General features: G+C 64.4%; 1 protein-coding gene across 1 annotated transcript; it reads left to right on the top strand.

The window, feature by feature from the left end:
* Nucleotides 1-2,555: 2,555 nt before the first annotated feature.
* PLCD3 (phospholipase C delta 3) lies at nucleotides 2,556-14,517 on the top strand. The gene is made up of 16 exons (XM_075775534.1): nucleotides 2,556-2,910; nucleotides 6,226-6,387; nucleotides 7,362-7,590; nucleotides 7,679-7,808; nucleotides 8,295-8,520; nucleotides 9,180-9,381; nucleotides 9,472-9,616; nucleotides 9,691-9,843; nucleotides 9,919-10,065; nucleotides 10,274-10,309; nucleotides 10,909-11,068; nucleotides 11,754-11,870; nucleotides 11,968-12,116; nucleotides 12,721-12,856; nucleotides 13,601-13,750; nucleotides 13,837-14,517. The coding sequence occupies exons 1-16, from the start codon at nucleotides 2,556-2,558 to the stop codon at nucleotides 13,923-13,925; spliced, it is 2,586 nt and encodes an 861-aa protein (XP_075631649.1). The 3' UTR covers nucleotides 13,926-14,517.
* Nucleotides 14,518-15,837: the final 1,320 nt, after the last annotated feature.

Here is a 15,837-nt window from a genome sequence, read left to right as displayed (position 1 = left end):
AAAAAAAGAAAAAAAAAGAATAAAAAAAAAGGCAGCAAATCTTTTTAAACCTCCTGCCATTTCCAAGCTCTGACTCAGGATTTCTGCTCGGGGATGGCGGTGGGGCCTCGCTGGCTCTGACTCACTGCAAAAACCAACCCCGAATCCCGAGCGGTGATTCACGCGGACACGTGCTGTGCTATAAGCGGTCGGGAATGCGAGTTGTTGCTTTCCATGGGGCTCCTTCCAAATCGCTCGCGGGCGGTAGAAAATAGCAACGCCACGGGAGAGCGGGGAATTGCAACCGGGGTTTATTTTTGCCGTGGATTTTTGCAGCGAGAGGTGTTTATCCCGGTCATTTCACCGGGTCATTGCATCCGTTGCTGAATTCCTGGCAACGCAATTCCCATGGGAGGAAGAGGAATCGGAGCGGGGCTGGAGCAGAGCTCGGTTCTGGGGTTGCAGGTGCATTTTCAGGGTGTTTGTGGCTGCGTTTCCTAAGGATTTCTGGGGTGGGTTGGTTTTTTGGGTTTGTTTTGTTTTCTTTTTCCAGAAATAAATTAATATTTTGCAGCTCTTGGAGTGGGAAAAGCCTCAACCCAGACGGGAGGGGGCATTGCCCTGGGCTGGGCTGTCCCTGGTGAAAAGTCCCTGTGTCCCCATGTCCCCAAAAGATTCAGGGACGGCTGTACCCCCCCACCCCCCCCCAACATAGCCAAGGGGCTGCCCAGATGTGGCGCCAGCTGTCCAGATGTTGCATGGGTCACCCAGGCCTCGAACTGCAGTGCCTAGATGTTGCCCAGGGTGCCCAGATGTTGCCCCAGGATACTCAGATATCTCCTGGCATGCCCAGATGTTGCCCTGGGTGTCCAGATGTTGCCCCAGGGTACTCAGCTACCACCCAGGTCATCCAGATGTTGCCCTGGCTGTCCAGATATTGCTCCTGGATACTCAGATATCACCAAGGGTGCCCAGCTGTTGCCCTAGCTGTCCAGATGTTGCCCCGGGATACTCCAGTATCACCCAGAATGCCCAGATGTTGCCCCAGGGTGCCCAGATGTTGCCTCCAGCTGTCCCGTCGTCCCTCCCAGGTGCTCCGCCTTGTCACAAGGACACAGCCCCGTGCCCCCGCTATGGGCTTGAAATCAAAGCCTGGCTCTGCCTCTGCTCCGTCACTCGTCGCCCTGGCCGGGCTGCAGGGATGGGGACCCCGGGGTGGGGACAGGGGGGGCTTCCCCCGCAGCCACGCGTCCGTCCCCTCCCCACCCGCCCTCAGCCAGCGGTGCCTGTGCGAAAGGTGAGGACGTGTAAAATGGGATGCGGGGTAAACTTGTGCCCGTGCTTACACGGGCACGGGCACGCGTGCGGGTACAGCTGCACAGGCGGGTGAATGGTTGCACAGATGTGTGGGCGTGCAGCTGTGCAGCCACACGTGTGCCCATGGCTGCACGCACGCACGCACTTGTGTGTGGCTGCACACGCATGCACGCGTATGCACGTACATGGATGCACACACGTGTGCACGTGTGCCTGCATACACACACACGTGTGTATACATGGTTGCACGCACGGGTGCCTGTGTACAGAGACACACGCATACACATGTACATACACATGTACATGTGCACATGGCCGCACACACGTGTGCGTACCCACACGCGCACGCGTACGGGCCTGCACACGAACTGGGGACGTTGCCCTCCTCTCTGCCCAGCTCGTGGTGCCGCCGGTCCCCAGATCCTGCTGCTGTCCCACCGGTGGGGACGGTCACCTGGGGGTCCTGGCAGCTGCCTGCGGCCCCTCAGCCCCGGTGCCACCCTGTCCCCAGGCAGGGCAGGACTGCGTCCCCAGATGTGATGGCGGGGGGGGGTCCCACGGGTGCCCACTGACCCCAGATGTGATGGCGGGGGGGTCCCACGGGTGCCCACTGACCCCAGATGTGATGGCGGGGGGGTCCCACGGGTGCCCACTGACCCCAGATGTGATGGCAGGGGGGGTCCCACGGGTGCCCACTGACCCCAGATGTGATGGCGGGGGGGGTCCCACGGGTCCTCGCTGTCCCCAGGCTGGCAGAGGGGGTCCCTTGGGTCCCCACCGGCGGTACCGGGGTTACACCGGCAGCAGGCAGCCGTTCCCCCCAGGCAGAGCGGGGTCCCCCGGCAGAGACCGGGGTGTCCCCTGGGCCGGTCCCGGGTGCAGATGGACCCCCGGGGGGAGGCGGGGACTCCCGGTCTGTTCCGGGGCGGACCGGCCCTTCGGGCTATACCCGGTGCAGAGCTGGGACACCCCCCCCCCGCCCCCCCCCGTGCCGTTCTCCCGTGCAGAACAACTCCCCGGGTGCACACCGGGACCCCGGCCCGTTCCCGCCGCAGAACGACCCCCGGTGCAGATCGGACCCCGGTGCAGATCGGACCCCGGTGCACACCCACCCCGGTGCAGACCCACCCCCGGTGCAGACCCACCCCGGTGCACACCCACCCCCGGTACAGACCCGTCCCGGTGCCCGGTGCAGACCACCACCGGCAGCCACCGCTCGGGCCGGGCCGGCACAAACGGTTAACACCGCCGGGGCTGGAATGTGGCTCCTCCCGGTACCTCCCCGTGCCCGGCCCCGGTCCCGGCGGGGCCGCCCAACCCCAGCCCAGCCCCAGCCCGTCATCCGCCGCCACCCAGCCCGGCTGCACCGGCCGGGGGCACCGGGGGCACCGCCGACACCGGGGGGTACCGGGAGCACCGGGAGCATCGGGGGGCACCGCCGACACCGGGGGCACTGGGTTTACCGGGAGGAGCAGGGGTACCGGGGGTACCGGAGCACCGGCCCCCGCACAATGATCTGCGGCAGGAAGGCTCGTCCCGCCGCCGAGCAGCCCCGCTCCCCGCCGGACGGCTCCGGTGTGTCCCGCCGGCCCGGCAGAGCCTTGAAGAAAATGGGTGAGTCCCGGGGCCGGTCCCGCCCGTGGGGGGGGGGGGACACACACGGGGGACCCGACGGGTCGGGCAGGGGGGGACAGGGCAGAATCTCCGGGGGGGCTGTGCCAGCGGGGGTCCCGGGAGGGATCTCCGTGGTTGGGAGGGTCCCCGAAGTGGATGGGGACCCCCATGGCGGGGATGGGTCCCCGCGGCTGGGAGGGGTCCCCGAGAGAGTCAGGGTCCCCGTGCGGGAAATTGGCCCCGTGGCTGGGTGAGGTCCTTACCATGGGGAGGGGTCCCCATGGCGGGGAGCATCCCGAGGTTAATGGCGTCCCCCACGGCAGGGATGGGTCCCCACGGCAGGGATGGGTCCCCACGGCAGGGAGCATCCCGAGGTTAATGGGGTCCCCCACGGCAGGGATGGGTCCCCATGGCCAGGAGGGGTCCCCACGGCAGGGATGGGTCCCCAAGGTGGATGGGATTCCCCACAGCAGGGAAGGGTCCCTGTGGCGAGAAGGGGTCCCCAAGGTAGGCCCAGAATAGCTGTGTATTGCCCCAGATGTTGAGGGGCAGCAAGGTTGAGGTTCGGCTACATCACGGGTGACAGGAGTCCTCCCGCTCAGGGCATTTGTTGTCCCCAAGGCTCAGCTCCAGCCCATTGGGACCCTCACCTAACACCCTGCCTCAGTTTCCCCACACAACAGCGCTGCCTGACCCCGCAGCAGCCTCGGGCAGAGCTGCCCGTGAGGCGTGGGCAGGAGGAGCGGGTGGCCGGGAAGGTCAGGGTGCGCCTGCCGGGGTGGCCGGGCCCGATCCTGCGTGGGCGCAGCGGGCAGGGCAGGAGCTGGCCCTGTGCCATGGAGGAAGGGCTTCGCTCCCATCGCTGCGCTGGCCGGCACACGGCTTTGGACACGCGGCCGTGTGCCCGGAGCTGCATGGCTTGGTGTGACCGTGCGTCTGCTGCAGGTCTGTGTGTCTCTGCGTCCGTCTGTCTGTGTGTCCCTGCGGCCACGCATCCATGGGGCGTGCACCCACATGCTTGTGTATCTGGGTATCCACATGCCCACGTGTCTGTGTGTCCTTGCATCAGCTCATCCATCTGTCCCTGCATCTGTGTGTCCGTGCGTCCCTGTGTCTGTGTGTCCGTGCGTCCCTGTGTCCATACATCCCTGCATCTGTGTGTCCGTGCGTCCCTGTGTCCATACATCCCTGCATCTGTGTGTCCGTGCGTCCCTGTGTCCATACATCCCTGCATCTGTGTGTCCGTGTGTCCTTGTGTCCATACATCCCTGCATCTGTGTGTCCGTGCGTCCATGTATCCATACATCCCTGTGTCTGTGCGTCCGTGTGTCCCTGTGTCCATACATCCCTGCATCTGTGTGTCCGTGCGTCCCTGTGTCCATACATCCCTGTGTCTGTGCGTCCGTGTGTCCCTGTGTCCATACATCCCTGCATCTGTGTGTCCGTGCATCCCTGTGTCCATACATCCCTGCATCTGTGTGTCCATGCGTCCCTGTGTCCATACATCCCTGTGTCTGTGCGTCCGTGTGTCCGTGTATCAATCAGTGCATCCCCATGTCCACATGTTCGTACACTTGTGCACCTGGCTGAGGATCTGTATGTCCGTCCAGCTGTATCCCCATGTGCCTGTATCCATGCATCCCTGCATCCGTGCATCCATATACTTGTGCATCCATGTGTCCACGTGTCGTTGCATCAGTGCATCCATGTATCCGTATATCCCTGCATCTGTATATCCATGCATCCATCTGTCCATGTATCAGTGCATCCGTATGTCCGTGCATCCGTGTGTCCGTTCATCCATGTGTCCATGCATCCATACACTCATGCACCCGTGATCCTGTGTGCCCATGTGATGACAATCCATGTGTCCATCCGTCTGTACCCATGTGCCTGTATCCATGCATCCATACATCCGTGCATCCATATGCTTGTGCATCCGTGTGTCCGTACGGGCCCTCCGAAGGTGCCCTCCATCCCGCACCACGCAGGATGTGACCGCGCAGGAGGTGGTAGCGGCTGGTGGCCACGTTCCCGAGGCCGTGGCCGGTTCGGGATGTCCCTGCTCGGCCCCAAACCTGCCGTGTCCCAGCCCAGGAGCAGCGTCTCTGGCCGGAGCGGGGACACGGGCGCTGGGGCTGCTCTGAAGGACTGGCTGCCAAAATAAAAAAGGGAGGAAATAACTCCTCTTTGGAGAATAGATGGAAAAGTCCCAGCCCCGCTGTGAGCCCAGGCGTGGGCCTGCGGGTCCCCAGAGGCCACCCCGTCATCGTTCCCGGCCCGACCTCCGCTGCCGGCACTGTCCTGGCACTCCCCACACAGGATTTGGGTGGCTTTGCTGGGATTTAGCGGCTGGGCTGTGCTGCGTGAGCAGGGCTCTGCCACCGCGCTGCCCTGTCCCTCCCGGCCGGCCGCAGGGAGCCCCACAGGGGCTGGCAGGCAGTGGCTTGTCCTCTCTGTCCTCTCCTGTCTGCCCTGTCCCGTCCCGTCCTGTCCCGTCCCGTCCCATCCCATCCCATCACGTCCTGTCCTGTCTGCCCAGTCCTGTCCTGCCCCATCCCATCCCATCATGTCTCATCCCGTTCCCTCCCGTCCTGTCCTGTCCCGTCCTGTCTGTGCCGTCTGTCCCATCCCATCCCATCCCATCCTGTGCTGTCTGCCCAGTCCTGTCCTGTCCCATCCCATCCCATCATGTCCCATCCTGCCCTGTCTGCCCTGTCACGTCCTGTCCCATCCCACGATATCCCATCCGGTGCCGTCCCATCCAGTCCTGTCCCATCATGTTTGTCCTGCCCAACTCTGTTCCCTCCTGTCCTGTCTGCCCCAACCCATCCTGTCCCATCCTACCTGTCCCATCTTGTCCTGTCATGTCCTGTCTGTGCTGTCACATCGTGTCACGTATGTCCCATCTCATCCCATGAGTTGCATCAGTGCATCCATGTATCCGTACATCCCTGCATCTATATATCCATGCATCCATCTGTCCATGTATCGCCCTCTCCTGTCCATCCCTCCATCCTGTCCCATGCCATGCTGTGCCGTGCAATCCCATCCCATCCCATCCCATCCCATCCCATCCCATCCCATCCCATCATATCTGTCTTGTCCCATCTGTCCCATGCTGTCCTGTCTGTCCCATGCCATGCCATCCCATGGGATGTGTGGGGGTGTACACATGCAGATGTGCATACACATGTGCACCGAGCCCACTCCTACCCAGTACCCCCAGTACACCCCCAGTGCCCCCAGTACGTCCCAGTGCCCCCCAGTCCCCCCCGGTAGCTGCGCAGGGTGCCCACGGGCTGGTCCCCGCAGGCCTGACGGAGGACGAGGACATCCAGCGGATGCTGCGGGGCTCCCTGCTCCAGAAGATCAAGTCCCGGGGGGGCCCCAGGGAGCGGCTCTTCCGCCTGCAGGAGGACGGGGCGACCGTCTGCTTCGAGGGGCGCTTCGGGCGCGCTCGCTCCCAGCAGAGCTGTGAGTGCCGGCGCTGGGGACCGTCCCCCGGGGACTCGGGGACCCTGGACCACATCAGGGAGGGGTCGGGACATGGGCGGTGCCCCAGACCTGCCCGTGGGGACCTGGGCATGACCCGGCACCTAGACCCCCACCCGGCACCTAGACCCCCACCCAGATGCCCACCCAGGACCCAGACCCCACCCCAGGACCCAAATCCCACCCCAGGACCTAGCCCACAACCTGAGACCTGGACCCCCACCCAGAGACCCCAACCTGGCACCCAGACCTCAACACAGGACCCACGCCCCAGTCCAGGACCCAGACCCCCACCCAGGTCCCAGACCCCCACCCAGGTCCCAGACCCCAATTCAGGACCCAGACCCCCACCCAGGTCCCAGACCCCCACCCAGGACCCAGACCCCCACCCAGGACCCAGACCCTGGTTTGGGACCTGCCCCCCCAGCCTAGGACCCAGACCCTGACCCGAGATGTGGACCCCAGTCCAGAACACAGACCCCCACCCAGGACCCACACCCCACCCCATTGCACCCAGTGCCTCCCAGTGCTTCCCAGTACACCCAGCCTGAGCCCCCAGAGCCCCCACCCTTCCCTGTCCCCCTTGGGACCAGCACCAGCTCCCGTCCCCATCCCAGCCAGACTCTGTCCCCACTCCCTGTCGTCACCTGTCTCCTTCCCCCCTCTCATCCGGGATGGGTGCCCGGAGCTGGCACCGCTGCAGAACCGCTCCATCCGTCCCCATCCCTGTCCCCGCAGGGGACAGCGGCCACAGCTCCTGTCTCGCCTGGGATTAGCGGTTAAGCCTGGCTGCAACATCAACAGAAGTCGAGCTCTGGTCCCCTGGGGTGGCCCTGGGGACATGTAGGGTGTCCATCAGCAGCCGGGATGTCTTGTAGGATGCTCATGGGTGCGGGAAATGCCGAGGGACCGCCCCAAACCCTGGGGTGACCCCATCACCGCGCGTGTCCCTGCAGTCTCGGTGATGCACGTCGAGGGGGTGCGCGAGGGACACCGGTCGGAAGGTCTACGCAAGTATGGTGCCGCCTTCCCTGAGCAGCACTGCTTCACCCTCGTCTTCAAGGGCAAGCGCAAGAACCTCGACCTGGCCGCGCGGGGTGAGGAGGACGCCCGCCACTGGGTGCAAGGGCTCACCAAGCTGATGGTGCGGCTGCAAGCCATGAGTCAGACGGAGAAGCTCGACCAATATCCTTTGTTGGAGCTATGGGGGCTTGGGGACAGAATGGGGACGGCCACGGGGGTGACGCCGGGTGGTTTCCTTACCCCGGCGTAGCTGGATCCACGGGGTCCTGCAGCGAGCAGACAGGAACAAGGACAACAAGATGTCCTTCCGGGAGGTGAAGAGCATGCTGAGGATGATCAACATCGACATGGATGATGTCTACGCCTACAAGCTCTTCAAGGTACCCGTCCCGTACTCCATCACCCACTGTCCCCCGCTGCTGTCACCGGGAGGGAATGCTGGCTCCCTCTCTGCCTTCCCAAGTACAGAGAACTGTCAAACTCATCACACCCAAAGCCACCCACCATCATTGGGCCCACCACCAATGGTTGGGTGAGCTGTACCCCTCGCTGCTCTGTGGGTCCCCAAGGTGTGACATTTTCCCTCCATCTCCCAAAGTCCCTTTCCACCTGGGGAAACTGAGGCACGCCGTTCCGCTCTGCTCCATCCCAGACTGGATGGTCAGAGGGCCATGGGTGGGGGGACAGAGGGGACACGCCCCCACACCCCCCCAGGCGCAACCCATCCCTGAGCCCTCATGCCAGTAGCTGAGCCCCCCCCCAACTCATCACACACACCACCAACCCCAAGGGCCGAGGCAGGGGGTGGCCGTACCCCTCCCCGCGGGCAGGGGACGGTCCCCGAGGTTGGGCTGCGGTCCCATCAGGAGTGCGACCGCTCGGGTGACGAGCGGCTGGAGGGCCGGGAGCTGGAGGAGTTTTGCCGACGGCTGCTGCGGAGGCCAGAGCTGGAGGAGCTTTTTGGGCGTTACTCGGGTGAGGACCGTGTCCTGTCGGCCGAGGAGCTGCAGGATTTCCTACGGGATCAGGGCGAGGACGCCAGCCTGCACCAGGCCCGTGCCGTCATCCGCACCTACGAGCTCAACGAGAAGGGTACGGCTGAGGACGGCCAGCACAGGAGGTGGTGGGACAGTGGGATGGGTGCTGCCGGAGCCAAGGGAGGTCATGGATGGCGTGGGGATGGGGCTCTCCTTGGTGGTGTCATGCCCCCAAAGCTGGTATGGAGTCCTCCAAGGCTTGGGTGGGTGTCCCCGTGTCCCTTCCCTGGGGTGGCACCGGGTGTCAGCAGTTCAGCATGTGGCCTTGCTGGTCCCTGGTGGATGCGGCGCTGTGAGGACAGGGGACGTGAAGGTGGGGATGGACAGCAGGTGGACCTCCGTGTCTCCTAGGTGATGTAGTGCCAACCCGAGTGTGAATGTGACACTGCCAAGGGACCTCCATATCCCTTGGGTCCCACCATGGCAGGTCCAGGGTGAACATGACACAAGGAGGACAGAGGATATCATGGTGGGGATGAAGGACATCCATGTCTCTTGGGTGTCACGGTAGTACCCCTAGGGTAGATGTGGCATTAGCAGGATGGTGGACATCAGGATGGAGACGGGACACTCAAGGGAACTCAACATGTCCCCTGGGTGCTGCAGTGCCAGGTCTGGGGTAAACATGGCACTACTGGGAGAGAGGGGACATCCAGGTGGGGACAGTCCCCAGGGTGCCAGCCCTCTGCGACACCCCGCCGCTGTGTCCCACAGCCAGGCAGCAGGACCTGATGATGCTGGATGGCTTCATGATGTACCTCCTCTCGGCTGCCGGTGACATCCTCAACCAGGAGCACACCAAGGTGCACCAGGACATGAACCAGCCCCTGTGCCACTACTTCATCTCCTCCTCCCACAACACCTACCTGACCCGCAACCAGATCGGTGGCACCAGCAGCACCGAAGCCTACGTCAGGTGGGTGCCCCTGGTTGGATGCTCCATGCCCGGCCGGTCTGGTGGTGCCAGGGCAGCGCAGAGACTCATCCGGTGATGGTGCGGTGGCAGGGCGCTGATGGCGGGATGCCGTTGCGTGGAGCTGGACTGCTGGGAGGGTTCCGATGGGGAACCTGTTGTCTACCATGGCCACACGCTCACCTCCAAAATCCTCTTCCGCGATGTCATTGAGAGCATCCGTGACTATGCCTTCAAGGTGAGCTGGGTGCCGGCAGCCCTGGGACAGGTCCTGGGCGCTGGGTGCTGAGCGCTGCCCGTCCTCGTCCCCAGCAATCGCCATACCCCGTCATCCTGTCCCTGGAGAACCACTGTGGGCTGGAGCAGCAGGCCACCATGGCCCAGCACATGAAGGCCATTTTGGGGGACATGCTGCTGACACAGCCGCTGGAGGGGCAGGACCCCCACGACCTCCCATCCCCAGAGGTAAGGCCACCCGCCTGCCCACCGTGGTGTCCCCATGTCCCTTCTGAGCCCTGAGCTCGGCCCTTCCATTCACAGCAGCTGAAGGGGAAGGTCCTGGTGAAGGGCAAGAAGCTGCCAGAGCCATGGCATGAGCCCCAGGGTGTCACCTCCCTTCCGGATCCTGAGGAGGATGAACAGGAGGAGGAGGAAGAGGAGAAGCTGCAGGAGAGAAGCAGCCGGCAGGTAAGGGGCTGTCCCAGGACTACAGTACCAGGGGATCATGGCATCCTGGTGGTACTGGAGGCCCATGGTGTCCTGGTGGTCCTGGAAGACCACGGCATCGTGGCAGTGCCACGGGACCACCAGGACGACCCACCCAGCAGTGCTGGGGCCTGGGGCAGGTGAGCACCACCAGCATCCCCCGATGCAGCCCTGCTCTCTCCTCTTCCAGTCGCTGCAGTCACTGCAGGAGATCAAACCTCTGCAGGTGGGTCTTGTGATGGAGCTGGGTGGGTTGATGGATTGGGTACCGTGGGGGCAGTGAGGAGCTGTCACTGCCCGGCAGTGGGGACTGAGCTGGGGGACTCCTCGGCTATGCCTCCCTCCATTGGGCTGGGTGCTCCATTGCTGGGGTCTCCATCACCTTGGGGGCTCCATTGGCTTGGGAACTCCATGACCTTGGGTCTCCATCACTTTGGGGTCTCCAAAGTGACCCCCTGGGGTCTCCATTGCCTTGAGGGGGTGTTCTCCATTGCCTCAGTTCTCCATCACCTCAAGTTCTCCATCATCTTGGGTGGTCCATCACTCCAGGGTCTCCATCACCTTGGGGTCTCTAACATCTTGGGTTGTCCATCACTTTGGGTCCTTCATCATCTCAGGGTCTCCACAGCTCAGGTTCTCCATCACTTTGGGGTCTCCATCACCCTGGGGTCTCCATTGACTCAGGTCTCTATCACTTTGGGGATCTCCATGACCTTGGCAGTCTCAGCACTCAGCACTAGCGGGGTAGGGGGGGTGTGTAGACCCTCAGGCAGGTGGGTGCCCACCAGAGCCAGGGTGGCCCTGACACCAGGGTGACTCCCACAGGCCAAGGACGCGTCACAGGTGGCCCCGGAGCTGTCAGCCGTAGTGGTGTACTGCCAAGCTGTCCCCTTCCCCGGCCTGGCCCACGCCCTGCGCAACCCCCGGCCCTGCGAGATGTCCTCCTTCAGCGAGAGGAAGGCTCGGAAGCTCATCAAGGAGGCGGGTGAGGGTGACGGGATGGGGATGGGGACAGGGTGGCTCCGTGCTCCTGACCTCACTGGGATGCAGGACGGGGCTGAGACCGATGGGCTCTGTCACCGGGGTGGCTCTGTGGGTGGAGGTCAGGGGCTGTGCTGCCCTTGGCCATGCTGCTCTGGTCTGGTGGGACCAGGGGCCAAGACGAGGGTCACGGGTCCAGGATCAGGGTCTGGTGTAAGGGTCTGGGTTCAGGGTTTGGGATGTGATATCTGGGTCCAGGGTCAGGGCTGGGGGCTGGGGCTGGGATTAAAATCTGGGACAGGGTCCAGGGACTGAGGTCTGGGGTCAAGGTCTGGGGTTTGGGTTCAGGGTCAAGGTCTGGGTTCTAAAGTCAAGGTGTGGGGTCAAGGTCAGGATCCAGGGTCAGGGGTCGAGGACTCAGATTAAGATCTGGGTCAGCATCCAGGGCCTGAAGTCTGGGGTCAGGGTCTGGAGTCAGGGGTCCAGGGTCCAGGTCCAGGGTTAAGTCCAGGGTTAGGGTCTGGTCTCAGGGTCTGGGTCATGTTTCAGGCTCTGGGTCCACCCAGCTGGGCAGGGTCCCTCCATGTCCCCAGGTACACGGGTACAGGCAGGACACCGTCACCTGTGGGCAGGGCCCTGGACCGGCACCCATGGGTGCAGCGGCCCCGCTCAGCTGTTCCCCCCTCCAGGTCCGGCGCTCGTCCGGTACAACGCCCGGCAGCTCAGCCGCGTCTACCCGCTGGGGCTGAAGATGAACTCCTCCAACTACAACCCCCAGGAGATGTGGAACGCCGGCTGCCAGCTGGGTGAGACCCCAAGGCCCCTGGGGGACACCCCATGACCTGACCCCCCCCGCCCTGGAGCCATCACCCACCCTGACGCCCCATCCCCCTGTCCCCACAGTGGCCCTCAACTTCCAGACGCCAGGCTACGAGATGGACCTGAACACTGGGCGCTTCCTGGGCAATGGGTGCTGCGGCTACGTGCTGAAGCCCCCCTGCCTGCGCAGCCCCCCTGGAGAGGGGCCCCACCGGCTGGTGCTGCATGTCAGGGTGAGGGCACCCTGCTCCCCCCGGCCCCACGCCCGGGTGGGTGCCACCCATGTCCCTGCTAGGTGTCACCCATGAGATTCCCATGCCTGGCCAGGTGCCACCTGCATCCCTTTTCCAAGGTGCCACCAACCCCACACCCAACCAGGTGCCACCCACATCCGCTCTGGGTGACGCCAACCCCATGTCCAGCCAGGTGCCACTCACACACCTTCTCCTGGGTGCCACCAACTCCAAACCCACCTGGGTGCTACCACCCTTTCATCTCCTGGGGACACTGACCCTGTCCTCACATCTGTTTGGGTACCAGCCATGTCCCTACTCCTGGGTGATGCTGACCTCATCCCCATGCTTGGCCAAGTGCCACCCACATCCCTTCTCCTGGGTGACGCCAACCCTGTCCCCAAACCCAGCTGGTGTCAGCCATGTCCTTTCTCCGAGGTGGCACCAACCATCTCCCTCCTCCCCACTCCCAGCCGAGTGTCCCCCATGTCCCTTCTCCTGGGCGCACCAGCCCTGTCCCCACACCCAGCCGAGTGCCACCCACATCCCTTCTGCCACCCCGCGGTGCCCCGTGCCGCCGTCCCCCAGCACCCTCTGTCCCCAGGTGATCACGGCGCAGCAGCTGCCCAAGCTGAACAGGGAGAAGGGGAGCTCCATCGTGGACCCCTTCGTGCGGGTGGAGATCCACGGCGTCCCGGCTGACTGCAGCAAGCAGCAGACCCACCACAAGCTCAACAATGGTGAGCACCCGCTGGGCCACCACGGTGTGACCACCGGTCCCCAGGGACAACCAGGGACACCCAGTACCCAGGGACACCCCAAAGCACCCGGATCCCCCGGGCACCCTGACCCGCAGGGGGTGGCAGAGCCCTCGGGCACCCCATACCCTGGGCACCCACTGCCCCCCGCACCCCAGCCGCCACCCCCAGCTGAGCCGGTGCCCAGGACATCCCAGTCCTCCCAGTGCACCCCAGTCCCAGCACAGCCTGGTCCCCACCAGTGGCAGGGTCCCAGCATGTCCCAGTCCTCCCCAGTGCTGCTCCCTCCTGCCCTCCAGTATACTCAGCCCAAGCTCAATATGACCCCCAGTATACCCCATCACAGCCCCAGTATGACCCCCATTCCCCCAGTATACCCCAGCCTGGCCCCAGTATGGCCCCCACTCCCCCAGTATGGCCCAGCCTGGCCCCAGCATGGCCCCCACTCCCCCAGTATAGCCCAGCACAGCCCCAGTATGACCCCATCCCCATTCCCCCAGTATACCCCATCACAGCCCCAGTATGACCCCATTCCCCCAGTATAGCCCAGCCTGGCCCCAGTATCACCCCCATTCCGCCCCAGTCCCCACATACCCCGGTGCAGGATGGCAGCTAAGCCAGGGCAGGGGTGAGCACAGTGGACGGTCGAGCCGGTCCCCGCTCCCTGGGTGGCGGGTGGCCGCGGTGGCCGCAGTGGCCGTGCCCACGCCCGTCCCGGTGCTGTAGGCTTCAACCCGCGCTGGGAGGAGACGCTGAGCTTCCGGCTGCGGGCGCCCGAGCTGGCCCTGGTGCGCTTCGTGGTGGAGGACTACGACAGCACCTCCTGCAACGACTTCGTGGGGCAGTTCACCCTGCCGCTGGGCAGCATGCGGGAAGGTGGGTGTGCGTCCGCCCTGCTCCCCCCCCCCCCGGGGATGGGGACGGTCCCCTGCCACCCGCTCAGCCCCTGTCTCTGTCCCCAGGGTACCGTCACATCCATCTGCTCTCCAAGGACGGGGCGTCCCTGTCCCCCGCTACGCTCTTTGTGCACATTCGATGTAAGAGCCTGTGAGGTCACCGCAGTCCCGGCGGGAGGGACGTTGTGTCCCCGCATGGGGGACAACATGTGCCTTTGTGCGGTGGGTGCCCTCCTGCGCCAGAGACGCCCCGTTCCCTGTGTGGGGACAGCCTGGGGACACTGCTCGCTTGGCCGTGGTGACAGCAGGGCTGGCTGGGGGACTCCAGGGGCGCAGGGGACCCCCTCCATGTCCCATAGGGCCACCCCACCTCCTGGCCTCCGTGCCCCACTCCTCCCTTCCCGGGCTGTGACCCCGAGGGCACAGGGACGCTGTGACAACCAGGATGGGGTGGCCGGGCCACCGAAAGCCCAACACAGCCCCAGCAAGGCGAGAAGGGCGAGAGCAACCCCCGAACGCCACCACCGCTGGCCACGCTCGATCCCAGCCCCCCCCTCGGGCTGCAAGGACGGTGCCATCACCATGAGGTCCCCGAGGGGACCCTGCCGCTACGTGCCACTCTGCGCCCACGGCGTCCAGGCTTCGCTTGGCTGGTGGCCGCGTTCCCACCCGCTGCTCCAGCACTGGCAGCCGTCACAGATCAATACCCCGGTGTCAAGCCAGTCAAATAAAGGTTTTATTTTAACAGTGCCTGTCCCGGTGTCCCTGTCACCTCCTGGGGGCCATTCGGTGGCGAAGAGAGGCTGGGGGCGGGGATAGGGCTGAGCCCCCACCCAAACGCAGCACTGTCCCGGGGAGCTGCCAAGCACCCATGGGTGCTGCACCCATGGGTGCTGGGGGGGAGCTCGTTGGAGCAGCCCCCAAAACTGGCATGGGGACAGGGGGAGGGTCCCACCAGACACCCCCCACACCCCACGCCCAGCCTCCCCCAGCCCAGGACACCAGGGACACGGGAAGGGACGCGGAGGTACTTGCATAGGTGACACGGGACCCCGAGCAGGGAGGGGGGGTGCGATGACACAGCCGGGGGGGGACGTGACAGGGTCCTGGCCCCCCACAGATGCCCTGCAGGTCCAGGACCAGGGTGGGCAAAGCCTCTCGGGGTCCGTGGCATGCCACAGGGCATGACGGGGGGCACAGAGGGACAAGGAGGCGTGGGAGTGCATAGACGGGGTCTTGGCCTTGGCATGCAGCTTTAGAAACCTTTGGCTGGGAGGGCAGGAGCATCTCGGAGCTCTTCGTGGACACGGCTCACGTCACGGTGGGAGGCAGCGGGCTGCCCGGGCGCTTGTTCCCCAAGACATCTTCATGGGATAACGGGTTTCCACGAAAGAAAACAATTCCTTTACCTCGGAGGTTCCCACAGCACAAGATGACGAGCCCGGTGGAAGAGGCACCAGGGTGGCTGGAGAGGCCGAAGCCCCAGGGCGATGCCGATGGGATGTCGCAGGACAGTCGCTTGCGTGTGTATCCGTACTTCCATGCTTCCAGAGAAAAGCAGCTGAGCAGAGAGCCCCGAGGTGCGGCAGCGGTGACAGATCATCCCCCTGCTGCCCGCAGCCCTGGCGTCACAAGGGGTGGCGGAGAGGAACTGACCTCGAGGAGTCCAAGCAGAGCGGGGTGCGCCGGACGAGCTCCAGCGGCAGCGAGGAGCCGAGTCCCCCCGTGTCTTCGGGCGTCGCTGCTCCTCGGTTCAGCGCTTGCCCCGTTGAGCAGGGAGGGTTCGAGTCTCCGAGGCTGGGGAGGAGAAGGGACAAGGCATCGCTTGCACAAATAGCCCTTAGAAAGAAATTTCGACGTGCTCCTGAGCCCGCGGGAGGGACGGTGCCATCCTCCCTCTCCAGGCACCTGCGGGAAGGACAGAGTTTAACGGAGGAGGGAGCAAACCAGGGGAAAACAGCCGAGCAGGGGACGGAGCCCAAAACACCCTCCAGACAGGCACGAGCCTGGCCACCGCACCCTGGTGCTCCACCACGCCGGCGCCGAGCCGTTTGGCGCAGCAAGCAT

The sequence above is a fragment of the Balearica regulorum genome, chromosome 24 (genome assembly GCF_011004875.1).
Source record: "Balearica regulorum gibbericeps isolate bBalReg1 chromosome 24, bBalReg1.pri, whole genome shotgun sequence".
NCBI classification, from domain to species: Eukaryota; Metazoa; Chordata; class Aves; order Gruiformes; family Gruidae; genus Balearica; species Balearica regulorum.
Note: the sequence above shows the minus strand (reverse complement) of the source record. Positions and strands in the feature narration are given on the sequence as shown.